The sequence below is a fragment of the Atheta coriaria genome, unplaced genomic scaffold, assembly GCF_025399875.1.
Source record: "Atheta coriaria isolate IRGN ID8LTWV9N9 unplaced genomic scaffold, Caltech_Dcor_3.1 hic_scaffold_9_pilon, whole genome shotgun sequence".
NCBI classification, from domain to species: Eukaryota; Metazoa; Arthropoda; class Insecta; order Coleoptera; family Staphylinidae; genus Dalotia; species Dalotia coriaria.
The window spans coordinates 11,399,297-11,427,209 of NW_027045451.1; the positions used below are offsets into that span (position 1 = coordinate 11,399,297).

Here is a 27,913-nt window from a genome sequence, read left to right on the forward strand (position 1 = left end):
ATATACCTGAAAATGCCCTAAAAATGCCAACAAACTTTTGCATTTTCTGAAAATATTTCTCAAAACATGTGGTCAAAAACACCCTGTATCTTGTTACTGAAGTGTTTAATCTTAATAAAATTTAAATATGTTATAAAAGAAGAGATTCCCTTTTGTTTGATATATTTATCGACCCTCTAAACAACTTCCAACGTCCTTAAAAACGGTGTCAAACTTAGGCTATTTTTGTTTATTTTTTCAGGGTGGCTATCGAAATTCTAAATTATTTAAAAATCGGCGCGAAGTTTTTCAAATTCGCGCGAAATTCTGTTGAAATATTTTATCCTCCTCGCACATTCTGTGATCCTGATACAAATTCGTATAAAATTTTGCTGAATAACAGGGTTGAACTAATTATTTTTAAATTTATTTTCAGCAGAAAGGCAGGGTCGCACTTATTCAATAATTTTTGAGCCAAAAAAATGAGTGAAAATGCGTTTCGGTACAAGTTTCGAGGAGTTTTGGTATTAGGATCACAGAATGTGTGAGGAGGTAAAAGATGTTTCACCACATGTTCGCAGTATTTTATCAATTTCGGCGGGTTTTAAATATTTCAGGGGATTTTCGTTTTCGTAAAATTCCCTAGAAGGAGGATAATTTGGATGGATTTTTAGGGATGTTCCATGCATTTTAGAGGGTTGATATATACATCAAATAAAAGAGCATTTCTTTTACTATACATTTATTAAAACATCATCAACGTACAGCCCCCGAATTACAAGATACAGGGTGTTTTAGAAGGCGTGTTTTTGAAACATTTCAAAATTTGCTAATGTTAAATATTATTTTTAAGACATTTTAAAGCCCTTTGGAGAGTTGAAATAAATATCATGTAAAATAGCAACTCATTGGCTACAAAATGGTAAATACTTCATTAAGCGACTTCCAAAAGTTTTATCATTTTTAACAAAATTTGCACCCTTAAAACAAAATGCAGTTTTATATTCTTCAATATAAACCAACAATTAAAACACACCAAAGCTTAAACAACAACAATTTAACAATTTTAAACAATTATTCAATATAATCCAAAGTGGCAATAATGGCGTCGTTCATAGCTTCCCTAAATTTCATCCTAATATAATTCACAATTCTCATACAAAACAACTTGATACGCTTCATAGTTTTATGCATAACACCAAACTTTCGGTGCCTCCTCTTAATACTGCTATTATGTCTAAAACAAAGTATTTCCAGACCTACCACCATTCCTGAAATCAAATGTCCTATGCCCAAAAGATAAAAAGCACCCTGAAGCATTCTAATATTCAACGGCTGCAACCTCTGCGATCCATCATCCTGCTTTTTGTTCAGTTGTTGATCATCATCTTCTTCTTCTGATGGTGAAGAACCCGGCGGGCCTGGAGGCGGAGGTGGAGCAGATTCAGCAGATGCAACTTGTTGTTTACCCAAATTTTCGTATTCATCTTCTGTCATTTTGGTAAGAATACCAGACTCAAATATACCCATAAGAATATTGTTAAAGTTCCATTTGTAAGGACAACCAAGTTGAAGTGCAATTGCGGAATAAGCTGTGTTTAATTTTTCACTCAAGTGAAAGTTCGTAGAACCAAAACGTTGAGTATCAAAGAATAGGGTTTCCCGTCCTGCCATCACAGCTATATTAAGATTATCCCGCACATTCTTCACACCAGTTTCAACCGAATCAACAAGATAAGAGTTTGGTGATTTGATGTTCCAATTCATCATCTCCCAAAGCCTACCGTAGATTCCAGTACCATTTTCAAGCAAGCTGTAACTCGAGCTGAATTTTTCCACCAACAATTTGTATCCTTTAGTTGCCATAGCATTTTCAAGCTGCCATAAATTTTCAATAGGTTTTTCTAAAAATTATTTATATACATGATAAATTTATTCTGTATGTAGTCATAAATTATTACCTCGTCCAGGTCTAGCCAATAAAGACGTTAAATTGGCAGCGTACATATCACCAATCACATATGTCGCCGAAACCGCCAATAAAATGATAATAAATCTACTTTTGTGACTCTCGCTTGGAGACCGTCCAGCTAAAAATCATCACATTCACACTTAAAATCAAGTATCGGTCGTAAATATTAGCAACACGTACTTTGTTTGAAAAATATGCCAACTGTATACCAACAACAGTCGAAAAACAAGCGGCCATGATCCTGTACAATAAATTTCGGATGCCAAGTGTTTGGCAGGACGATAATCAAATACAAAACTGGCCCCGACAACAAAACAGTAATGATTATCGCTGGCCAAACCTGTAACATAAAATAAAAATATGTAAAACATAAAAATTGATCGTTTTTGTAAAATATTTTGATTACCTGAGGATTAAATGGTCGAATCAAAGCCAAAGCTTCGTTTAGTTTACTCGGGGCATGCGTTATAAACGCGCCACTATCAGCTAAAGTCAGAAACGAAAACTCTACGGCTTTGAATCTATCCTCAGTTAAAGCAATATCACCAATGAAAAATTCTACTTCTTTCTCCCAGATTAAACCCAAGACACCGTCGAATGTTCCGTTTATGTTGAAAGAAGTTCCTTGGATACGTTCAGGCGGGTCAAAGTATTCAAACTGAAAATTTAAACGTCTTGCCAATACTTTTAAGAGTTTGTCATCTCTTCCACCAAGAACCACAGCTGAATCGTTTGTATACTTTACAAAATGCCATGGTGGCTTCTAAAATCATAAAATACAATCAAAAATTGCAATAAATTAGTAAATTAAATGTAAATACATGAATTACTGGAACTTGAATAACACGTCCATGAAAATCCTTAAAAGTCTCCCTGGCATTCGGTAGTGTTGGATGATGAAACAGCCCACGTCCTTGTATCCACCAATTGATCATTTTCAGATTGTGTCGTTTATAAGAAGTCGCTTGATTATAATATAATCTATAAGCATCTCGTCGTGGGTTTGTAATGACAATAATACGCATAGTTTCATGCATATTACGGATGAAAAAACGATACATTTTGCGATCGCCCCAGTAAAACATGAAGATTAAGTTGCGTCTGATTAGTTTACTCTCATACAACTTGAATTTTTAATATTTGCAATAAAATTTTAAGAACAATCAATAAATTTGTACTTACTTCAATGAGAATATGTTCTGATAGCTTGTCTGTACAGAAATGCACAGTGTACAACTCATAATAATTGTTTACAGTTGTTTTAATGAAAGCAAAGTATGTGTCTTGCTGTTCGGGGTTGTAATGTTGAAGGAATAGATTGAAAGATCATTTTTTAACAAGTAATCGATAAGATTCGTTATAAAAACACCATCTGAAAGATAAATTTCAATATTATTTAATATTGTCTGATGTAAAAATGTTTATATTGCGTTTACCTGTGTTTTTATCATAGATTATTGCTAGAGACTTGGCTGGGAAACCTTTAACAATGTGATAAAGTGCATGATGAATGTTTCCACCATAAGTTTCTTGCAGAACTGTTCCATCATCTAAAACAACTCATTTTTCAATTTATTTCATTAAATTTAGAAGTAATTTATTACATTTTCCAGATATTTCCATTTATGTGCATTTGAAGTTGTAATTAAAAACAATACAATCAATTTAAATAAAGTCATTGTTGCAACCTTTCAAAGTCGAATGAAGAATGAAGAAAATGTAATGCTGCTGTTGTATTTGTTTGATGAACATAATTAAATTTTCATGTGATGATTCTGAAGACAACACAAAAGAAAATTAAACCTATCATACTGATTTTGATTGATTGATACCAATGATGGACATGACATAAATGTTACTAGAGCATATCACAAATACATTTTCTTCATATAAATCTTATAACTTTATTATAAGCAATACAGTTAAGTTAAAATATATATACTTCAGTAGTTTCACTATCTCAAAAACCTGTCTAAGTAGAAATAGAAGTAGTAGTATAAATAAACACAGTATAAAATATCACAAGTGCGGAATATCGTAGAGGAGCTTACACCTTACACCATAATGGAATGAGTACTAGTTTCTAAATGCTTACAAAACACCTTATCACAATGTACAATTAAATTCTCAACCACCAGGATATCAGTTGTCATGTCCGGTATTATAGCGCTTTGAGCAATTGGCGGTCCAATTAAAGTCGGCGCAAACACCGTGGCGATATTATGCGGGGTCATTTTATTAATCGCAGAATGTTGACTCACTCTGAAATTACACCAATTACGCTCAATTTACAAGTATTTAGTAAATTTAATAAAGATTACCTCTTTAAGTGATTAATAACGTAGTGTAAAGTGTCATAATGCGCCTTTTGAAGTGATTCCAAAGCATCGCGAATGTTTTTCACGATTATCGTTTCGTTAACCTTTGAATTCTCTAAAAATTTATTTGGAAACACAATAAATAGAATTTAGAGTATGTAAGAATAGAGTGTATAACTCACGCATTGCAGAAGTTAATAATGGATGAACAATGAAGGTGATTAATGGAATTGGCAGCAAACGCAGATATAATTTCAGTGCGCCACTTATTGCGTTGATATTCGGATACTTTTCTTGACTTAAATCAGCTTTGTCGCCATCTTTAAATGCAAAAATTAAAATAAATCAATTTAGGTTGTAATTACTTAAATAATTAATGTTTTACCTTTGTCAAAAGTCATTTTAATACATTCAATTTCCTCAGCAAATCCACTGAGACGGTAAATTCCTTCGACAGTCAATCCACGCGCTTCAACTTCCTCCACGCATTTTGTTACAACAAAAGGCAATTTCGCGTTGTGTGCGGTGAGCAAAGTGGTTAATTCAATACCAAAAACACCACGAATATACTTGAGATCTGGTACACAATCATTGGAGAATTTTTTCGAGCATTTTTCATGTGCAACTGTACCACAATCATCACACCTTACACCCTGGGCAGTAAAACCCCACAAGAAATTCCCACACAATTCACACCAGTTTAAACCTTTGAAGGTTGTGACTTTAAATTGGTGTGGTTTTTCACACTTCTCATTTGTGCAAGGAGTGTTTTCAGGCTGTGGCAGTGCAAATACATTATTATTTCTAAAATTTAATAAAATAATTGGAATTTAAGTGAGTTTTATGACAGATATGAACTTACTTGGCATATTCTTTACTCAAAACTCTTAGTTTTCGCTTGTTTAGAGTCATGTAGGGACTTTCTTGATAACTAATTGTCTGAAGAGTTTGTAATGTTTGTGGGGCTTTCAATTGCAAATACATTGTGACCAAACCATCAGCCACCAAAGATCTGACACAGTCATATCTCTTGGTGCTGACATACAAGCCCCCATTGTCATAGTACAACTTATAATGATGAATTTTATTGTTAAACCTAAATTTAACGATTTTAGCAAAAATATCAATGAAAAACATGCAAAACTTACTTTAAACTTAAAGTGTAGAAGTCCCCATTGCCTGTTTTACTATCCCTGGCAAGATAGGCCCCATTTGGTTTGTCTTCCAGTAATCTACATGTTTCTGTGCTTGAAATGGGTCCATGATAATCCTGACCCAAATAACTTGGAACATTTTGCAGGCTTTTATCACACACAATTGGAACAGGAACAGGTGCATTTAATTGCCATCTATATACTGTAAATAACAGAATAAATTAATGTTTACCTACATTTTAAAGTGTTGATGTATTTTGTACATTTGATAATATCAAACCATAATGGATACAATTGCAAGTTATCAAGTGGAGTTGACAAATGATTGTGCATTGTGCATGTGTACTGCACAAGTGAGTATGCCTGAATGCTTGTGTTTGGTCGAGTTCATTAGGCTTAACTGAGCCGGTCCTAAATTACATTCAATTGAGTGTGTGTCACGACTTATTTATTAATAAAAGACAAAAAAGCGTCGCTGTTGAATCGTGGTTAGTGTGCGTTCACATCGTATGTACTTACAATCGTTTTTCCACACTGGGTGTGTGGGAGATTCTCCAATTTCCATTCTCGTTGCGCGTTTGTTTACTTAGGTTGATATTGTGATGATTTATTTTGAGGAACTTAATTGGTATGTCTTTTAATTGCATTGTTTACGTGGTGGAATCAAATTTACTTTCATCTTCCTTCTCTTACGTGTTAGATTCGGGTAAGAACGGATGATTTTACCGAAGGTAGACGAAGAGTTTTAATATTTATTTGATTGTTTAACATCATCCAATAGATCAAACAAGATAATTTTGTTGAGACTGTTGTATTATTAGTGTAAACACATCTTTTATCACATAAAAATATAGGTATTGATATTATCACTAAAGGTATAAATAAATATAATTTGTTGTATGCAACCCAAAATACATATCAAAACATGTGACAGGTAATTCACTGTTAGAAGTTATAAACTTTTAGAAACAATTTCTGCACCAAAAGAGTAGGTTGATAATAAAAATAATGCTTTAATAATCAAGTTAGAAACAACCAAAAACACTTTCTAAAACTAAGAATGTGTTTTACACACCAAAACACTGCAAAACTACATCAACATTTATCAATTTTAAATTCACAGTGTGTTTATATGTATGTAATACTTTAAAAGTGGTGAATTACTCATTTGCTCAAACTTAATATGTAGCCCTTAGTTGTAAGTACACCGCGGCATTTAATATGAACCAGGAATCGCACCGCCCAGTTGAGATTGAATGGCGCACCGAAGATGTCCGCAATCGCCGTCGCTGGTAAAATTTCTAAACACAAAGCAAATCAATAAACAAACACAATAATCCACTACAAAATAAAATTACCTGCAGGATCGCTGTGTGTAAGCAGTAAAACTTCATTATCCTTGCAGAATTGCTGGAGACTGGGCGGGACGACGCAACACGTAGCCAAATTAATTTGAATTATGCTTGGTTTTATATTTGCATCGCTGTAAATCCGTCGGAATGCGCTCTCTTCCACGTCGGACAAACCAACTTGTTGAATTTTACTGGTTTTGACGTAGCTCTCAACACTGCTCCAGATGTTTTTAATTTTTCGCACTTGTTCATCGCCGGTGCCTTTGTTATTCAAGGAAATTATAACGTTGTGAACGGCAGAGACATTCAATGCGGCAAATGCTGCAAAATAACAATTAAGTTTAAAAATTTGCTTTGTCATTCTAACTAATATTACATCACATCATGAAACACAATTTAGGTATAATTTGCATCATTTTCTTATCTTGAAACTATAACATTAGTGAAATTAAATTTTTTAATGCAATATTTTACCTTTATCAATGGCTTCCTGTAAAAACTTGGAGTTGTCATCTTCTAGAAACACCTTAATACCAATTTTTAAGTTCTCAATTTCTTCATTAGCTACATCCCCCAAAAGTCCTTTCTGTTCATAATGGGCAACACCATTATCAATATTAATAGATCCCAAATCAATTGTAGACACTGTAAGGCCAACAGCTTCTGCTAACTGAACAGAAAAGTAAAAATGATTGATTAATTGATGAGTTATACAAAAAAAGCTTAAAAAACTTACTTCCTCAGCAGGATTTTGTCCTGGATTCTTCGTGATATCATTCGATGATAAAATATTTCCGGTGTTGACAATAACCGTCTTCACATCGTCGCGGATGATCTTCGGTGCCATCACGTTGGCTGCTTCGTTCGTCATTTCCATTCGACTGATGTGAATTCCGCACGATACCAACAAATGTACGGCAAGGACGCCTGGCCACTTGACACCGAATAATCGCTGTGCGATGTGTCTGTTTGTATGTACAGAGAGCGCGAGTATTACCGAGCGGATCGGTAAACTATTTCAGCGTTTGATTTTGAAATGTGAGCAGCGTCACGCCGGCGGTGAATACGCGGAGGTAACCGTAACGTGAGCGTTGTGTGATGATGTTTCGCCAGCCTTGAACGTCATGAACGCGCATAATTCCTGCGAACGCTTATAACACGAACGCTTATCGATAGAGCATGACGGCGACAAATACGTGTTTACAGTAGATGTTTCTCGAAAGTAGCAATTACATACTTTTTAACTAATGAAATGTTGATTGTAGTAGCAGATAGATGTACTGGAATTTTGCATGAGTTTGTTTTGTTGTGACTTGTCAAATGCACAGCTGAGTGCAAGTTTTATGTTTTAGAATCATAAAATATAACAAATACCAAAGATAATATAGATTTTAGTTACTTCATAACAATTATGCAATTTTTAATAAATTGCTAATACCGAAGAATACGTAAATAAATTTAAATTATTTAAGCGACTACTTTGATAGTTACTAATTTTGCCGCCAGATACCGCTAGCAATATCAAAAGTTAAAAATTAATCCAGTTCACACCTTTTTTATTTTTTAAATTAATCTCTCTTCTGTTATTTAAATTCTGCTAGTAAATGTACTATATACGTTTAATAATTAAGTGATTCAAGTAGTAATGTATGACAACAAAAGAACTTTATGTAATTAAATTAGAATATTTTCAAATAGTGTGGAGGGACAGCTTTAAACCTAAGTTACTAATTTTAACGCCAGGTGTCACCTGCCAGTATCAAAAACCTGAAATAATTTTTATTTATCAACATATTTACACTTTAAATTTTGTTTTCCAATTTAACCTCTTCACAATTATTTGAATACTGCATATGAATGTATCAAACAAGCTGAACAATTAAACATAACCAGCGATCTGCGTAATTTATGCACCACGCGCGAAATGAACACATTAGCGCGCATTGCGTGGGCGTATTTTTGTTTACACGCGTTTAGCCATGCTTGAAATCATTCCTCAAAGCTTGCAATTTCGTATTTCACATTGCAAAGCATCCAAACACTCAGATTTATGTGAATTTAAATGATTACATTTACTCGTCATAAATATTTAAATTGCGATGAATAATGTGAAGCATAATCGCGCGCCCGAATACATATATCATAATATATCACAACAAAATCACAAAAAATGTGCTCCATCGAGAATGTGACACGATGTCATTACTATTATTAAATATGATTACGATATGCATGAACGCAAGGATGTGTAGCAGTTGAAATTAATGCACAACGCGAAGAACAAGCGAGAGATAAGAATATGTTTAAAGTCACAATGGCAACCTAGTTAATTATTTGTCAGCAGATAAGTCTAAATACGGAATACAGAAGAGTCTTCTGATTTACTGGTGAGTAAGCTGGAAAAGTGACCTATTTGGATATTAATGCGAAGAACGTAAGATTATTACCATTATCATTGACCTATTTTCAACAATCTGTCTGTTGAATGTTATCGCGTAATTCGATTGTAATAAATTATTGGAGAGAGACGAAAAACATTACGCAGAAGTTTGAAATTCAAGAGCAGCAGCACAATATGCAACAGTCAGCTGAATATACAAAAAGGTAAGCTGTGTTTGTTTTTTTCTTTTAGGAGTTTTAATGAAAATATTACGTAAAGTATTATTTATGATTCATATTGAATGCACTGTTTTTGAAGTGCGTTTTACATCGGAGTTTGATTTATGGATGGTGTGAGTTCACTCACGAGTGTCGAAAAACAGCGAATGTATTGCACATGTTGGATTTGTGAAGAAGCAATACGACGATTGTGGATTAATTAACGTTTAGATGATTTTAAACAGTCATTCGGAGCTAATCGACAACTAATGTGTATAAAATTTTAACGTGTATTAACAGTTTTAGCGAGACCAAACACCATTACACCTTTTTAAAGGCTTTTTTATGAAACAATTTGTTTTTGATTATATCTGCGTAAATCTAGGAAGTATTCGTATGACAAATCACTGGTTTTTCAATTGCTTTTATCAATTGTCCTTCAGGATTTTGTGATTTATCATTAAATAAATCATTAAATACCTATGAAACATAATTTGTAATATTTGATATTATGTACAAATTGTATATTATACATTTTTACTTATATCTTTAAAACCCACTTTTTACACGGTTTTGAGACACGAAAAGTGGCTCTTTAATCACAGACGGTCAAAGCCATGAATAAAGTACTTTAGTCACTTTAGTAATTAGTAATTAAATTAATAATCAACCTAAGATGATAGTTAAGTAGATAGTATAAAGGTTTTCTGAGAGCAAGTTAATAATATATTATAACCTCACATAATCTCAATACTATACTTTATACATCGCGCCATTTTAACTTCTACTAAATCTAGAATATATCTACTTCCACGAATTTAATTATTCACATGTAACCATACAACGCTGTCTAGAACACATTAGATTAGTTTTATTTAATTAATGATAATAAAAATTCTAACATGATGACAACGAGTGTAATACGCTTAGCTACCTACAAAACCCACGCTGAGTACAACATAAAAACCACATTCATCAGACTTTACATATCCAATTAACTTACAATTAACTACTCAATAAAATCGGACGAAATCTCAATAAACAAATAAACAATCATATTTTTTCAGTTGCTTTTACATTTACACTTCTCACCTTTAGGTATTTCACCGTGTTTGCAAACTTTGGCGATTTGGTGCGCCACACAATCGGATCGCGACGCGCGAGCGCAACGCGCTTATTATAAGTATTTTTATCTTTTAATTGTGTATGTTGTAAGCAATATAAAGGCGCGATATGCAGCTTAGCACCTTAGTTCGAATGGAAGGATCTGATCGCGCGGTTGTCGAATGTTGCCGTTCGGTGACAAGTTTCTGTGAACAACCAACAAGAAATCACGCACGAAACTAAACAACATTTTATTTTTGGTGTCTCTCTTGGAGTGTGAATCAAAAAAAACAAAAATTTATCAAGAAAAAAATTTATTACGAACGAACAAAAGACGACATTTTATTGCATCGATTTGAATAAACGTTTCGGTGAGTACAAGAATTTAAATACTAAATATTATGATAATTAGAAGAGACAACAAAAGAATCTAGAGTAATTTATAAATAAATATACAACAGATAACACGATAATAAACAAAACAAATAATATAGTTACATCTTAAAGTCACGTTTAAAATATGGAACACTTTTGATGTTTAATAAAATTTAGTAAAATTATATTTTGCGATTTAAGACGATTGCAAATTCCTAGATAAATGACATCATGATATTTGCATGCGCTAAATATCACAAAAAACAAATCAGTGTAACCCAATACTCATGGCAGTGTAAAATTAAATTGACAGTATCTAAACATCAACCACATTTTCAGATCTGACCTATTTTACTTATACTTAACTATTTATCGCTGAGCAATTTTTTCGTTTGCAATAAGTCAATACAACTATTGTTGGAAAGCATAATATTTATTCAGTTGCTTTATTTTGTGCAAATTTTACTCGATTTGATTGTATAATACAGTTATTATTAACCGATTAATGATTAAAAACACTTTACAATAATGTTTATCACTCAAGAATTTAAATTTTTATTTTATTGGCTCATTAAAGATGTAATATTACAAATGGTTTAAAATGCCATTAACACACGTCTGATGAATATTATTTCCATCTTATTATGATCGTTAGTTTGTGGGTACAATGTGTAATTAATAATAATAAGCAGCGTGTTAATTGATAATGCAAATTCGTTGCCTTTGGGACATATTCTTAATTAAATTTCAATTACAAATCCAGCCACTTGTCAGGCTGATTGGTAGCGCGTTATTAATAAATACATCATTGTCGATGATTGTGTGGCGAGCTGTTTAAAAAACAATTGCCAAGGCCACGCGTGTAATTCATCTTTTTTTGTTGATGTGTGGTTGCATTATTTACTATGCGTAGATTATTCACCGCGGAATATGAAATGTGAAAATTTATGCTTGGTCAGTTTAATCAGTTCGGCTTATGGCTTATTTAGACTGGAGTGCTCGTAGTTTATGGTTAAGTTGGGTGTTCGTTTAATTTGCTCTGAAATACTCGCAATCAATTGCCACAAGGCGCAGTATTGAGATGCGCGATGTGCATGCAAATGTGCGCGCACACTCACCTCGTGTGTGTGTGTCGGGTCTGTGTTTATTTATTTTGATGATTTAATTTCCAATTGTTGACATCATTCATTGACATTGAATGCGATTGAAATTCCTTCGGCGCGACTGCGACTGCGACTGAGGGCGGGGCGATGTTTCTCGTGAAATGTCACAAATGTTATGTTTTTGTTCCATGCATAAATTTTATCATTATTTTGGTATTAATTTGAGTGGTTTTAAAAGAAACCGTGTTAAATTGCTTGAAAATGAATAAGATACATTAAGATACATTAATTTTTAAATTTGCGGTAAAATAAATATTGAATAAACAAAACTTAACTCATTTTGGACACTTTACTGTGGCAGGAAATACAAATATAAGTTGTGTGTTTGGTTGCATATCTGAATAGCTCAAATCTCTTGACAATTTGGTGATGACAGTTTAAAAATAGAGAACTTTGCTTGTTTTTTTCGTAACCTGTAACCAGTTTTTTTTTTAAATTCAAATAAATGCGTTTTTCTTTTCTGTTGTCTTGTTTTACAAAAGAAAACACAATAATCATAATCTATCCATTTTGAGACATTTCTTAATAAGTAACTCAAATAATTATTAAACGCAATTTCAATTACATGATTAATAGATATTACCGATTGATTGATTGAGTGTTAAATTTCTCGAATCAATATTACTAATCCATGTTTTCCAAAATAATGATTTCTTATCACGATAAGAAAAACCTGATGATTTCTAATGAAAAGTAAAAGTACTAGTGATAGACTGGAATATTACGTCTACAACTTACCAACCATCACCCATCATATCAACGAATATTTGTTATTAAACATAACATAGGTTTACAATTCTGATTAGGTTATTTTATAGGCTTTTATGGCTGAAAAATCATGAAACGTACACTTTACAGCCTCTTCAGTATCGGTACAATTACACATCATAAACCTAGTTAAGTATTACAATAAGAATGCAAGGTTAATTCAGAAAAACGAAATTAAACCGTGATTAAACATTAAAGGTTGTAGAATTTCTCAATTTACAATGAAAAACAATCAAACGTTTATATTTAAATTCCGTTCTCACTAAAGTGTCGAGAGTTTTGAGCTATTGAGATAGACAACCAATTATACACTTATTCACACCATAAACATAGTTATTTTAAAAGGAATTCTGTAGAAAAACCAAATTAAACTGTGATTAAATATTAAATGCGTAGAATTCTATAACTGTAAATAAGAAAACAATAAAAAATTTACATTTTAATTCAATTGACGCCATGTTGTCTACAGTTTTGAGCTATTTAGGTATGCAACCAAACGTACAACTTATATTTGTATTTCCTGCCATAATAAGACTTCCAATTTCAATTTTTTCCACTTATTATTCGCAAATTTCCGCAAATAACAATAAATAATCTCCTGTACAGGATAAAATTAACTTTTGGCCTGATTTTTTCCGAAAACACATAACAAGCGCAGTTATTTTTATTCCTTGATGGCTAAATTCACGCTGCATTTAACCGTACAGAATAATAAAATTACATACGTCAACGAGCTTGTTCATGCACAAAAAAAAATGAGTTAAAAATCCACAATGCGCCTTCGTCAACAAAATCACACATCAACACTGACGCACATCACAATACTCAACTTACATTTAATATTCAGTTACATAATTGTGCTTAATCACACTTTTCTTACCATATTAACACATCCATCACGTATTTCAAGATTACCATTCAACTGGAATTCATCATAATTAGTTTTTTTATTAGTACAAATTGATACAAATTAAATCCGATCATAAAATCAAGACTTGTCCATAGCGCAGGTCAAAAGACGACTTGTAATTTTCATAAAGATAAAGAAAATTTACGATCTGTGTTACGATCTTTTTATTGTGAAGAATGCCAACCACGGCGAGCCTTGACATTAAACTTGATCGATGTGTAGCTGCTGGCGCATGGACAAATTGTGATTTCTTCATTTCCCAATATGTCCGTCAATTTTTATTGCATTATAAATACTCGTGAGCTGTGAGCACACTTTGTCGAAAATAACCATTAGCAAATCATTGAAGAATGTTCATTATTTTCTCGTCCAAGTTGAATCAACTTGTAAATATTCAAATGTTTTCTATTCTTCAGCTGTCTCAACAATAATAAATCATAAAATATTTGCTTTTGATTAGTAATTAACATAATCATAATGATTAAGCTGTAAACACGCAAATATAACCTTAAAACTTGATTTTTATGTAATTTTTATGTTTTTATCAAGATGGCGTTGTATATTTGGGCAATTTTGATAATTGCTCTATTGCCATGCGCATATTCCATCCATGATTATGGCGATTTACCCCCGGGGCCATATTGTGGCAAAGTGCGGTGTTGTAATGGCCGCCAGGACGAATGCGCGGCGCCAATTTTAGACACAATGTGCTATTGTGATGAATTTTGCGACCGGACCACCAATGACGATTGTTGTCCTGATTTCCGAACGGTGTGCCAAGGCGCACCAGCGCCCATTGAAATGAAATACTGCCATCATCATAATCGACCTATTTTACCCGGGCAGACTGTTACAGAAAACTGTAATTCATGGTAACACAACATAACATAACCACAATTATTTGCTATTTATAAATTTAACTCGTTTAATATTGCAGTAAATGCGGTAAAATTGGCGATAACGTTGAATTGTTGTGTGAAACGAATAAATGTTTGATCGAACCGGAAATGGTTAATACCCTCAACCAGATGTCGTCTAGATACGGCTGGCAAGCCGCGAATTACTCTGCGTTTTGGGGACGCACTTTGAGTGATGGTATTAGGCTAAGGTATTCAACAATATCTTGAATAACACTTGAGTAGATAATAAAATTATATTTTTATTAAAAATATAGATTGGGGACATTACAACCGCATAGATTTGTCCTACAAATGAATCCTGTAAAAAGAATTTACGATCCGTATAGTTTACCAAAACAATTTGACGCTGAAGAGATGTGGCCTGGAAAAATTGGTCTCGTGCAGGATCAAGGATGGTGCGGATCATCCTGGGCTTTGTCTACTACAGCTGTTGCATCAGACAGGTAGAAAACACTTAAAATGACATAAAAAAAAAAACGTGATAATATTATAGATATGCAATCATCTCGAAAGGATTAGAAGAACCCACATTGAGTGCGCAACATTTATTGAACTGTGATAATCGTGGCCAACAGAGTTGTAATGGTGGATATCTAGATCGGGCGTGGCAGTTTTTCAGGAAGTTTGGGTATGCAACCAAATATACATTTTACTATTTTTACTTTTTATTTACTTTAAATTGCGTTTTTTTAGTATTGTAGACGAAAGATGTTTACCATATCAAGCAAGAACGGAAAAGTGTCACCTTCCTCGTCGTGGTAACCTGCTGACTGCAAGATGTACGCCACCGACGCATGTTGACAGAAAGGAATACTACCGAGTTGGGCCAGCGTACAGACTCGGCAATGAGACTGATATAATGCAAGAGATTCTAACGTCAGGACCAGTTCAAGGTTTTTGATTGATTTATTCGTTCTGTATGACGTTGTTTGACCTGATTTTGTTTGTTTACAGCGACAATTAAGGTCTATCATGATTTCTTCACGTATAGAAGTGGAATCTATCAACATACTGATTTATCCGAGAATGATAGGACTGGGTATCATAGTGTGAGGATCGTCGGATGGGGGGAAGAGTATAGTTATACCGGAAGTACAAAATATTGGGTAATATAACCTAAAAATGTTAAAATTTAAAATTTTATGTTTTTGTGTTTTTTTTTATTTAATAGAAAGTTGCGAATTCCTGGGGAACTCAATGGGGTGAAAATGGCTACTTCCGGATTCTGCGCGGATCGAACGAGTGCGATATCGAATCTTTCGTGTTGGGCGCCCTGCCGGAAATCGCCCAGCGTCGAATCTAGGATTTATTTGATAATATTTATTACGATATTTAAATGATTCTAATTTTAAACATGTTATGTGTTCATTTTTCCACAACGCTATGAAGTTAACTGCCAAAAATGAAATCGCATCGCATGCATGGATTAATTTATAAAAATCTATGTCATGTCAGTTTATAATGTAACTGTGTTCTTTTAAAAACAAATAAATATTTTACATCTTAATTCAAGTTAAGGAATTTTGTTTGTATTGCGACGTCGTCAAGGCAACTCGACAATCACAACACTATCACGAAATTCATTTCTATTGTATTCCGAAAGTGGATTGTGTTGTGGATTTGGTGTTTTGTTTTGTGTTTTCTAAAGTTGAAGTTGGTTTGATCATCGGAATGGACAAGGCAATTAGACCGGTGTTCACCTTGGAGCTGAACTATAAAATCATACCGAGTCTTATCACCATCGGCAAGTACGATGGCACGCATCCGTGTTTAACGGCAGCCACTTTCGCTGATAAGGTTTGTATACGCTTGCCAAACAACACACGCGTAATAAATATAGATTAACAACCAATTTGTGTTGGTGGTAGTAAACTAAAGTTTTTGTTTCTGTATAGGTGTTGATTCATAGTCCGCATAGGAAAACCTCGGTGATAAGCGGGCGTGTGGTCTGGTCGGAAACAAATCGCGAAATCGCAACGCTGAATATTAATCAGTCCATCACCGCAATCGCCGCCGGCGTTTTACTGCCGCAGGAAGACAAAGATGTATTAATAGTTGGTAGGTTTGCAACTTGTGATAAGATGTAGAAATTGGGTTTTTGCAAGTGATTTTCTTATCGTGTTTTAATGCAATTTTAAGTTATTATAACAAATTTATGACAAAAATTTATTAAAAAATTTGTTTTGCTTATAATCTTAGTTTTTTTTACACTTTTATAGAAATAAATCACTCAATCACACAAAACTGTTGGCTAAATTTAATTTTTTCGTTTTTTTGCTTATTAATGAATATATTAATTACATTTGTAACACTAATTTCCTTTCATGCAAATTCCCAATTTTTGCTTTAAGATTTAAGATGCAAAAATTGTAAATGTTTGTTTTTTAACAGGTACACCAACGCATTTACTCGCTTATCACGTCCACGACAATAAAGATATATTGTATAAAGAATGCGTCGATGGCGTGAAGGCGATCGCGCTGGGCCACTTCAGCGATAACAAAACGCCGATGATTTTGGCCGGTGGCAACTCCACTATTCACGGCTACGACCACGCCGGCAATGAAATCTTCTGGGTCGCCATTGGCGACGTGGTGACCTCACTCATACTCTTAGATTACAATAAGGACGGTTACAATGAAGTAAAACAATATTTTATCAAAACCCACACAAACAACGCAATAAAACACAAAATCAAATCAAATTAAATTTTAGTTGGTTGTAAGCTCGGCCGATTTCAACATCCGTGTATTCAAAGGTGATCAAGTGATTGCCGAGCATACTGAAACTGAAAAAGTCACTTCGTTGGTCGCGTTGTCGGAGAATCGTTTTGCATATTCAGTGGCGAATGGTACGGTTGGTGTATATGAACAGGATGTGCGTCTTTGGCGTGTGAAAGTAATGATAAATAATATAAACTAGTTGTAGTTGGTTGGTCGGTTTGTTGATTATAATTGTTTTCGTTTTTGTGTTTGTATAGTCGAAGAACTTTGCTATTTCGATCTTTTGCTACGATCTGCTCGGGCAAGGCTCGTCGCAATTAATCATCGGCTGGTCGAGTGGGAAAATCGATTGCCGGTCGATAAGAACCGGCGAGGTGTTGTTCAAAGATGCGCTCAATCATGGCTGTGCCGGAATTGTCGAAGGAGACTATAGATCAATTGGAAGGGCGGATCTTATTTGTGTTTCTACTGATGGCGAAGGTAAAAAATATGAATTTAAAAAATAATCGTTTTTTAGCAAATTTCTTAGCAAAAAATAAACATAAAATTCTCTCAAAACAAAAAAATTAAAAAAATATAATTCTTTATTTTTCTTCTTCAGTCCGTGGATATACTACAACTAAATCCATGTCAATTGCTCCCGGAAGTGGAGTGGAACAAGACACAGTACGAGATCTCCTCGCCCAAAAACAAGTCCTTCTTATGGAATTAAAACACTACGAAAACAACAATCGTGTGAACGATGAAATTGAAAAACGCGATGAAAATCTTGAACATGGTAATGTCATACCAGCAAACACTCGCTTACAGATTGCCATCTCAACCAACGACAGCAATAATGAATCGGTCAGTTATTATTTAAATAAATACCTTTCCAATACTTACTATACTACTACTATACTACTATTACTCCTAACAAAAAAATTCTTACAGAGTTATGTGGAAATCTACATAACTACCAACAATCATACAATTATCAAAGCTGTCATCGTGTTCGCCGAAGGGATATTCAAAGGCGAGACACGCGTGGTCCACCCACATCAAAGTCGCTTGTCGTCCGAGGCGCACGTGCGTCTCCATCCGCCGAAGGATAATCCAGTTGACATTCACCTCAAGGTACAAAGATAATAAATAGAAACAACAAAAAGTTTTTGTCTATACCATGTTGATTTATGGCTGGTTGCAGGCATTAGTCGGCTTTCCGAACAGCAGCCAGTTTCATGTCTTTGAGGTAACACGACAATTGCCACGATTCTCGATGTATGCTCTCCTTGAGAACAAGCCTTGTCTTGCGCAGAGCTACGTTCAGTTTAAGATCAACGAGCGCTTGCAGCGTATCTGCATGTGGATTAATCAGAACTTTCTGCTTACGAAGGATATCGAAGTGGATGCGACGCCGGATTTGAAAGTACATCTTCGCTGTTTGAGAGATAATAAGGATTTGGAGATGCATTTTGGTATTTCGGGAAAAGTGCAGATTTTCACGGATAATTTGCAGCTGGCTGCTGATTTAGTACAGTCATTGGCTAGTTTCAATAATATAGAGACTTTAGAAGTAAATATATTTAATATAATTTTAAATATTTTCATTTTACGTGATTTTTAATAATGTTTTTAAAGTCCACAGCACATTTCCCGGCTGAAGAACAGAAGATTCGTGAATATATCACGAAATTAAATGAGATTCAAGAGGCGAGAGTACGTTTGGGTACTGATATTGCTGATAGACTGGGGCAGATTCGTGGGTTTATTATTCGAGGAGAAGATTCACGGATCAACGCGCCGGATCAAGTTCCTCTTTATTACAATGCTTTGAATAATATTAATCAGGAACTTATAAATGGTTATAATATTCGTTTGCAGAATTATAACGAAGGTGTTGAGACTATGAAGATGATAAATTCTATTTTGCAAAAGTCCACTAGACTTAGAGGTTAGTAAATGATTTAAATCTATTAAACTAAGCTAAAAATTGAGGTTAAGTTTCATTAATTCTTGTTTTGTGCAACTTAATTTATAAATTTTTTTATTATTAATTTTAGTGGGGATAAAATCAGCGAATATGATTGGTTTCTGCCGGAATGCAATCAAGAATCAAAATGTTGATGGATTAATTAAAATATTCAGAACTGGAGAGCTTTAAATTAAGGTTATGAAATGATATAAAAATAATAGAATATGTATAATCACATTTATTTCTTTAATTTTAGACGATATATCCTTTTTGGTGTTTTGAAGTTTATAAAAATGATTTATAACCTGACTTTCCCACTTAAAATGTCTTCATAGATATCTTTGGTTAAAAGCATGTATTGCTTGGCTTTGAAATCATATACATACAATTTGTCCTGAATTTTGTTTACATTGAATCCGTCTTTTTGAAGATCAACTTTCTTCAGTTTAAAGGTACCTGTCAGTGGTACTTCTTTCATGATGCGTAAAAATAGAGGCAAAGCGTATGCGGGAAGTGACTTAACAACTTCCTTCCCGAATTTGTTTAAATCCAAAGTGTTACTTTCATCGACAATGGCTGCCATGCCAGCTCTGCCATCTGTGTTCGGGATCTGTAAGTAAATTATTATTTTTTCACTTTTTGATTTTTTTTGTTATATTTACCTCTACGCCATAAACAACAGCATCGTTCAAGTTAACAATATTACTGATAACAGCTTCGACTTCTGACGTCGCAACATTTTCACCTTTCCATCTAAAAAAATCATATTTTGCGTTCTATTAGTTTTAATCTTAAAAAAATAAAAAAATTACCTAAAAGTATCCCCAGTTCTATCCTTGAAATAAAAATACCCCAATTCATCCTGAACCAGGACATCTCCACTGTTAAAATAGCGATCTCCTTGTTTGAAGACATTTTTCAGAATTTTCTTACTCGTTGCATCGTCATCCGCATAACCAACGAACTCGTTGAAGACTTTTTTGTGGACGATTTTACCGACGAATACGCCCGGTTCCTCGATTTGGCATTCGATGCAGTGACCTTTGGCGTTCCTAATTGGCACGCCATTATCATCGCATCGGACGAGCGTGACTGGATGCAGACCGCACGCGTACCGCGGCGTAAAACCCACTGCACCGACCTTACTGTCCAAATTAACTGCAATTGACACATCGCGTGATTACAATCCTCCCTACGCATTCATACGTCATATAATCATATAATATGAAATGAAATAAAGTTTTACTGTGGAATGGTATACGTACTTAAATTAGAATTTCCTTCAGTAGATCCGTACAACTCGTAGACTTGCTGGATATTGAACCGTTTGACGAATTTTTCCCAAATTTGGGCTTTCAGCCCATTTCCGACCATCATTTTGACCGTGGTGTTTTCATTAGGTTTCTCTGGTACAGCCAGGAGATATCTACATAATTCTCCGATATACTGAGCGCACTAAAACATTTTTTAAAAGTTAGGTTATGATAGGTTATGTTTTGAGGTTAAACATACAGTGCACTTGTATTTAGTGCAATCAGGCCAAAAATTACTCGCTGAAAACTTTTTGCGAATGGCCACGGTTAATCCATTTACTACACATTGGCCCAAACCTACAATTCCACCAGCAGTGTGATACAAAGGAAGAGGATCATATAAAACATCTGAATCGTCCATGGCTGTCATAACATTACATGCATTCGTCATGAAAATATATCTGAAATATTTAATGTTAATTTTTTGAATAAAAATGATTAACACTCTGTATATCTTGCCTACTATTTGTGATAACAGCAGCTTTGGGTAATCCAGTCGTCCCGGAAGTGTAAATATACATTAATTTATCTTTGGCATTGATTTTGGAGTAATATTTACTCAAAGATTCTGTTTGGACTGTGTTTAATTCATTTCTCAAGTTAATCCTCGAGGAATCAACTTCTGTGTTATTGTCAGTCTCTGATAACTCATAAAGGGGAAGATTTTGTATATTATCCACCACATTATTAATCACTGAAAATAAAAATCACTGTAATTTTTGTGATTTTTCTTGTTTTGGAAATTTATTATTACCAGTTTTAAATTCCGAGCCATAAATTAAACTTTTTGCTTTAGCTGCCCTCAGGGAATGCAACAATGGCTCGTTGGATAAATTTGTATTGACTAACGCAGTGACAACTCCAATTTTGGCTAAGCCTAACCAAATCCCGACGTATTCCGGTCTTCCCATCAAAAGCAAAGCCACTGTGTCATTTTGCTGATAACCGGCGTTTTTGAAATACGTGCCAATTTTATCACTGAAATCATCTAACTGGAAAGTAAATAAATATTATGTTACGATATCAAACTATAAATAAATATGGTGATAAATATGTAAACAGATCTATAAACACGTGGAGTTGATTTTCAATCTTTTAAGTTTACCTGTTTAAAAGTCCACGAGGAATCTTGAAAATGTATTGCAATTTTATCCGGATGTTTCTCGGCGCATTTTTTAAACGCTTTTACCACTGTCGTGTTGGTTTTCTGTAGATACCACATGCGAATATTTAAATGTACAAAACGCTTAAAAGCTCTGAAAAAATAGAACAAGAAAAATCTTTAAAAATATTTGAAATAAAAATTAAAGAATGACTTGCAATATCATAATATTGTAAGTTGTAAAGTTGTAGTAGCTTAAAATATGATAAACAATAATGTTGAAATGTGAGTGTTTTGATTCTGATAATGACAATCACCGAACGGGTTCCAAACTCCAGAGAACAATAATTATATTAAAATATTGTTATTCAATAGAGGCAAGTGCCCAACCACATTCATACAGAAATTATTTAAACATTTTTTAAACGCGTGATAATTATAATCAATAGCCCATGTTATATTTTAATGAATAAACTTTATCTTTATAAAGTTTCATTAAAATTGGTTCAGTAATTTTTGCGTCAAAGAGTAACAAACAAACATAGAAACACAAAAATACAATTATATTTGAATTTATAATAAATATATGTTATGATAAGCCTTAAAAATGGGTAAAATAATATTTTCATAAAAAAATAAAAACACATTAATTTTAATTATGGAGACTTAAGTTATGTTTAGAAATGATCTGATGATCAATGCCGGTAACTGACCCCCATAACATTGTGTCGGATGATTGCGTGTTTTGTTTCCTATTGCCGACCGCATCACAATTTAACATCACAATTAATATTTATTCAACTACAATTGCAACTTCACCCCATTCAAAACATAAATTAATATTTACCCTTTCACATAGTGATCTAATTTTTAGCAAGGTTAAATTCAAATCAAATATTTAAATCTTTCTATTGTACTTTTGACACCTATAACAATAAAGTTCAGTGCATGCATTTAGCGCATCAATAATTCATTCAAATATTCCAAAACGCACTTAAAATTTTAATTATTAATAAGACTTACGTGAGATCTCTGCGATATGTTTTGTAAATGATGTAAATCCATCGATATCGACGATTTGACAGCAAAAAGATCAGGAAACTAATTGTTGCAAGCACTGTGTAAATCTACAATCAATTAAATTTTATAGTAAATTTACGATATTATGTTTAAAAAATAGCAAAATTTATGAGGTAATTTTCGTACCATTTTCACGTAATAAATTTACAACCGTTCCGGCTGTTTTAGCAGTTAAAATGTGTATAATGCTCGAAAACGATGCGAGAGCATCGAGTTCGTGAGTGAACTTGCCCTGAAATATTAACTTATTAAGCGAGACGACGACTAACGACACACTATCGTGCCGATCGTGCCTAGCGCGTCTATGCAAGCCCGTCAATGAAAGCACTCCATGATGTAATAGTGGGTATGCGCATGTCTCCATGGCTTAAGCCGGGATAAGTCAAATGAACCAAAAACTTAACCGCCTTGAACACGCCACCCGCAGCCACGACAACCAGAAACAACTGCACCAGATAAAAGCCGAGCACAATTACTGTCTGTCTTTTTTTCTCTTTCATTATTGAATGCGACGCAGCCGAAGTTCAACATGTTGGAGAGGAAGCCATCGGCCGCATCAATTGTATCGCGATAAAACCAGAAAAGCCGTAACACCGTTCGAGCAATATAACGGTGCTTCTTTCGTGCAACTTGCAGATCGTTTGGTTTCTAGCACGAGAATTGCTAACAGTAAATAATTGTAATATGTTGTTTAATAGATATTTTTGGTGTTTAAGTAAAAGAAGAGTTTTGGGATAGAGTAAAGTTTAAGAAATGAATGTATAGCTTGTAACTTTTGAGATATCATGTGTAAATTGTCAACAATGAAAAGTAACGAGGGGAATCAGTTAGTTAGATATATTGGATTAATCTTTTTGAACTTTGGACTCAGTAGCGCGTAACGACGCACTAAACGATTTTCATTGAAGTTTAAAACGGTAGTCCGCGCTCTGGCGGACTCTAGTTGGACGACGATAACATACAAAACTAGTTAACTGTACTTAAGTCTTGTTTGTTAATGAGAGCAAGTACAGATTACAGTGAAACTGATCTAATTATTTTAAATATTAATGTTGCTCTAAAATTAACAATTTTTTGTAATTTGACAAATAGTAAAAGTAATTTATTGCAGGAAAATCAAAATGGGAAATTAAATGCTTTTTTTTAATGTTTTAAGGATAAAATAATTCAAATTTTGAATGATTTATTATAAATTCATAGATGGCACCAGCATGAATTAATAATTATAAAATAAACTTGTACTGCTTATTTTTATATTTATTTGATGCACGAGAATAGTTTTTAACACAATTCTGTTATCTGAATTTGTGTGTAAACAACATTTTTATCGCCTGCGCCGAGCGAAATGCAACACATACGAGTAAGATCCCCGTGTGCGTAGAGCCGCATGCAGCACATTCGTGTTTAGTATATATCGCAGGTATCGCGGCTATTGCAATTCGCGCGTCTGCTTTGCGCATCTCTTGCTTTCGCATGCCGTGCAGCGCGCTGTTTTATCTTATCATCAGCTATCTTGTGCACTCTCGGTATATTCAGCTATGTTGCAGTTAGTTTCGTGCCGGTTTCTGGTTGATTCGCACGCGTTCCTCACTGTACATTGCATTTTGTTATATTTTGGTTCGGTCATTCGCGTTGTATTAAATTGAAAATCGAGAATTTGGTTGCATGTGGTGTATATATTTTCTTAATAACTATTCACGTGTCTAATGTGCATAAATGCTAGTTTTCTGATCGCGCTTGTTGTGGATATTGCAAATTGTTAGATGGCCGCAAGGCTAACACCGCAGCCGATGTTATGTTCGGTTTTGATTGCAAATAGAATCGAATACTTATTACCACTATATTGATTCTTTTCATTCACATGATCTATCTTGCTTGTGTAAGTAACTTTTAACTACGCAGTACAGATTGTTTGTATATCTCTAATTTGTAAATATATTATTTTTATTATATGTATCTTAATAGATGTTTTAACTCGTTTTCTTTTAATTACAATAGATGCTGTGCTTTGCAGTCCCCTGAACTGAAGCATTGGTAAGTTGTTAATTGAATTATATTTTCAAGGTATTCGTCAATTGTGTGTTCGTATATACGCGTAAACAAGTTCTCTTTTATCGTGTTACACTAACGTGTTTGAATGACACAAAATAGTCGCTTGCCGTGCCGATACATAAAAAAATTACTTTTAGTTTTTTGTTCTTACTACGAGTATGTCACCGCAATAGCTCTCCGAGACGATGCATCCCTGCGATTCCGCAGAATTTGCCGCTAAAGGTCTTAAAACAGCCGCTAACCTGTGCCCTCTTTTTACATTTTTCAATACTTGGCGTAAAAAACAGGTTATATCTCGCGAACCATCAGTAACATTTGCATTTTTTCATCGGATTTTGTTAGTGCAAGAGTTTATCTGGAAGATGCAATTCATCCTGAATTTACACCTTAAGTGCCTCAGAATGGCCGTTAAACTTAGCCCTTTTTTTGAATTTTTTCAAAACAGCCTGAGCAAAATCAGGCATAACTCAGGAACCCTTCGCGAAATTTTCATTTTTTCTTTGGATTCATTTAAGGCAAGAATTTATCTTCAAGATGCAATGTTGCCAAAATGGCCGCTAAAATTTGCCTTTTTTAAAAGTTTTTCAAAACAGCTGGTGAAAATCTTGGAAACCCTTTGCGACATTGTCACTTTTTCTTGAAATTCTGTTAGGACAAGAGTTTATCTTTACAACGCAATTTTGTCCCAGCGCAAAACTCCACCTTTAGTGCCTCAAAATTGCCCCTAAAATTTGCCAATTTTTGCCCTTTTTTTAATGTTTAAAACAGCTGGTGGAAAACCGGTCACAGATGCGGTATTTAATTCTGTATCACCCTGTATTAAAATTTATTGCGAGAAAATTCCGTAACGCGAGTTATATTGAAAGTTGCGTGTATGCGCCGTAATACTCGTTGCGCTAGGAATTGTAGTTTTTTTTTAGTTTAGCATGCGAACGCGTGGTCGTAGTAAGTTCAGAATAATTTTCCCAGATGCGGAATTTCAATCTGTATCACCCGGTATCTGAATTTATTGCGAGAAAATTCCGTAACGCGAGTTATATTGATAGTTGCATGTATGCGCCGTAGTACTCGTTGCGCTAGGCATTGTAATTTTTTTAGTATAGCATGCGAACGCGGGGTTGTAGTAAGTTCAGAATAATTTTTCCAGATGCGGAATTTCAATCTGTATCACCCTGTATATGAAGTTATAGCGACAACGCGAGTAACGCGAGTTATATCGAAAGTTGCGTGTATGCGCCGTAGTACTTGTTACGCTAGGAATTGTATTTCTTTTAGTATATCATGCAAACGCGGTGTTATAATAAGTTCAGAATAATTTTCCCAGATGCGGAATTTCAATCTGTATCACCCTGTATACGAATTTATTGACAGAAAATTCCGTAACGCGAGTTATATTGAAAGTTGCGAGGCATGTTGATAGGTGATTGTAGTTCTTATGTTATAACACGCGAAGGCGGTGCCACAATAAGTTAAGAATAATTTTTTTAGATGCAGAATTTAATTCTGTATCTCTCTGTATCATAATTTATGGGAAGAAAATTCCGTAACGCGAGTTATATTGAAAGTTGTGTGTGAGCGCCGTATTACTTGTTGCGCTAGGAATTGTAGTTTTTTTGTTATAACACGCGAATGCGGTGTCACAATTAGTTCGAAATAATTTTTCCAGATGCAGAATTTAATTCTGTATCTCCTTGTATCGATAGTTACTGCGCGAAAATTCCGTAACGCGAGTTATATTGATAGTTGTGTGTGTGCGCCGTAGTACTCGTTGCGCTAGGAATTGTTGTTTTTAGTATAACACGCGAACGCGTTGTCACACTAAGTTCGCAATAATTTTCCCTGATGCGGAATGTAATTCTGTATCTCCCTGTATTGGAAATTATTGCGAGAAAATTCCGTGACGCGAGTTATATTGATAGTTGTGTGTGAGCGCCGTAGTACTCGTTGCGCTAGGAATTGTAGTTTTTTTAATATAGCATGCGAACGCGGCGTCATAATAAGTTCAGATTAATTTTCCTAGATGTGCAATTTAATTCTGTATCACCCTGTGTTTGAATTTATTGCCAGAAAATTCCGTAACGCGAGTTATATTGAAAGTTGTGTGTATGCGCCGTAGTACTTGTTGCGCTAGGAATTGTAGTTTTTAATATAACACGCGAACGCGGTGTCATAATAAGTTCAGTATAATTTTCCAGATGTGCAATTTAATTCTGTACCACTTTGTGTTTGAATTTATTGCCAGAAAATTCCGTAACGCGAGTTATATTGAAAGTTGTGTGTATGCGCCGTAGTACTCGTTGCGCTAGGAATTGTAGTTTTTTTAATATAGCATGCGAACGCGGCGTCATAATAAGTTCAGATTAATTTTCCTAGATGTGCAATTTAATTCTGTATCACCCTGTGTTTGAATTTATTGCCAGAAAATTCCGTAACGCGAGTTATATTGAAAGTTGTGTGTATGCGCCGTAGTACTCATTGCGCTAGGAATTGTAGTTTTTTTAATATAACACGCGAACGCGGTGTCATAATAAGTTCTGAATAATTTTTCCAGATGTGGAATTTAATTCTGTATCACCCTGTATTTGAATTTATTGCGAGAAAATTCCGTAACGCGAGTTATATTGAAAGTTGTGTGTTTGCGCCGTAGTACTCGTTGCGCTAGGAATTGTAGTTTTTTAGTATAACATGCGAACGCGGTGTCATAATAAGTTCAGATAAATTTTCCAGATGCGGAATTTAATTCTGTATCACCCTGTATTTGAATTTATTGCGAGAAAATTCCGTAACGCGAGTTATATTGAAAGTTGTGTGTTTGCGCCGTAGTACTCGTTGCGCTAGGAATTGTAGTTTTTAATATAGCATGCGAACGCGGTGTCATAATAAGTTCAGAATAATTTTCCCAGATGCGCAATTTAATTCTGTATCACCCTGTGTTTGAATTTATTGCGAGAAAATTCCGTAACGCGAGTTATATTGAAAGTTGTGTGTATGCGCCGTAGTACTCGTTGCGCTAGGAATTGTAGTTTTTTAATATAGCATGCGAACGCGGTGTCATAATAAGTTCAGCAATAATTTT

The 27,913-nt window shown here is 34.3% G+C and overlaps 6 protein-coding genes across 8 annotated transcripts; 2 read left to right on the forward strand and 4 right to left on the reverse strand.

The window, feature by feature from the left end:
* Positions 1 to 983: 983 nt before the first annotated feature.
* On the reverse strand, positions 984 to 3,688 carry LOC135798008 (ionotropic receptor 40a). Of its 2 annotated transcripts, XM_065310652.1 has the most exons (7): positions 3,388 to 3,688; positions 3,134 to 3,323; positions 2,773 to 3,075; positions 2,358 to 2,714; positions 2,132 to 2,291; positions 1,941 to 2,069; positions 984 to 1,883 (listed from the first exon to the last, which is right to left on the reverse strand). In XM_065310652.1, exons 3-7 carry the CDS (start codon positions 3,034 to 3,036, stop codon positions 1,054 to 1,056), a joined length of 1,740 nt encoding a protein of 579 aa, XP_065166724.1. In that variant the 5' UTR covers positions 3,037 to 3,075; positions 3,134 to 3,323; positions 3,388 to 3,688; the 3' UTR covers positions 984 to 1,053. The 2 variants fall into 2 exon arrangements, with proteins under 2 accessions (XP_065166724.1, XP_065166723.1); XM_065310651.1 differs by having other exon boundaries at positions 2,773 to 3,323.
* Positions 3,689 to 3,830: 142 nt separating this feature from the next.
* Positions 3,831 to 6,287, reverse strand: RhoGAP5A (Rho GTPase activating protein at 5A). 2 transcript variants are annotated; one of them, XM_065310654.1, is made up of 7 exons: positions 5,943 to 6,287; positions 5,418 to 5,625; positions 5,132 to 5,365; positions 4,655 to 5,073; positions 4,452 to 4,589; positions 4,273 to 4,384; positions 3,831 to 4,213 (listed from the first exon to the last, which is right to left on the reverse strand). In XM_065310654.1, the coding sequence occupies exons 1-7, from the start codon at positions 5,986 to 5,988 to the stop codon at positions 4,006 to 4,008; spliced, it is 1,365 nt and encodes a 454-aa protein (XP_065166726.1). In that variant the 5' UTR covers positions 5,989 to 6,287; the 3' UTR covers positions 3,831 to 4,005. The 2 variants fall into 2 exon arrangements, with proteins under 2 accessions (XP_065166726.1, XP_065166725.1); XM_065310653.1 differs by lacking the exon at positions 5,943 to 6,287 and adding an exon at positions 5,687 to 5,918.
* A 129-nt stretch (positions 6,288 to 6,416) lies between these two features.
* Positions 6,417 to 8,045, reverse strand: Gclm (Glutamate-cysteine ligase modifier subunit). The gene is made up of 4 exons (XM_065310657.1): positions 7,512 to 8,045; positions 7,250 to 7,445; positions 6,782 to 7,096; positions 6,417 to 6,724 (listed from the first exon to the last, which is right to left on the reverse strand). Exons 1-4 carry the CDS (start codon positions 7,650 to 7,652, stop codon positions 6,588 to 6,590), a joined length of 789 nt encoding a protein of 262 aa, XP_065166729.1. The 5' UTR covers positions 7,653 to 8,045; the 3' UTR covers positions 6,417 to 6,587.
* A 2,565-nt stretch (positions 8,046 to 10,610) lies between these two features.
* On the forward strand, positions 10,611 to 16,125 carry Swim (Secreted Wg-interacting molecule). Its single transcript, XM_065311804.1, has 8 exons — positions 10,611 to 10,848; positions 14,243 to 14,565; positions 14,631 to 14,801; positions 14,868 to 15,056; positions 15,107 to 15,241; positions 15,307 to 15,506; positions 15,568 to 15,719; positions 15,785 to 16,125. The coding sequence occupies exons 2-8, from the start codon at positions 14,243 to 14,245 to the stop codon at positions 15,914 to 15,916; spliced, it is 1,302 nt and encodes a 433-aa protein (XP_065167876.1). The 5' UTR covers positions 10,611 to 10,848; the 3' UTR covers positions 15,917 to 16,125.
* An 82-nt stretch (positions 16,126 to 16,207) lies between these two features.
* On the forward strand, positions 16,208 to 19,527 carry LOC135798699 (Bardet-Biedl syndrome 2 protein homolog). Its single transcript, XM_065311610.1, has 10 exons — positions 16,208 to 16,410; positions 16,509 to 16,671; positions 17,005 to 17,255; positions 17,329 to 17,511; positions 17,594 to 17,816; positions 17,938 to 18,182; positions 18,270 to 18,452; positions 18,523 to 18,891; positions 18,957 to 19,269; positions 19,379 to 19,527. The coding sequence occupies exons 1-10, from the start codon at positions 16,285 to 16,287 to the stop codon at positions 19,477 to 19,479; spliced, it is 2,157 nt and encodes a 718-aa protein (XP_065167682.1). The 5' UTR covers positions 16,208 to 16,284; the 3' UTR covers positions 19,480 to 19,527.
* Positions 19,514 to 23,105, reverse strand: LOC135798700 (long-chain fatty acid transport protein 4-like). The gene is made up of 10 exons (XM_065311611.1): positions 22,912 to 23,105; positions 22,729 to 22,832; positions 21,709 to 21,859; positions 21,358 to 21,595; positions 21,063 to 21,297; positions 20,803 to 21,004; positions 20,556 to 20,745; positions 20,103 to 20,448; positions 19,953 to 20,043; positions 19,514 to 19,900 (listed from the first exon to the last, which is right to left on the reverse strand). Exons 1-10 carry the CDS (start codon positions 22,912 to 22,914, stop codon positions 19,589 to 19,591), a joined length of 1,872 nt encoding a protein of 623 aa, XP_065167683.1. The 5' UTR covers positions 22,915 to 23,105; the 3' UTR covers positions 19,514 to 19,588.
* Positions 23,106 to 27,913: the final 4,808 nt, after the last annotated feature.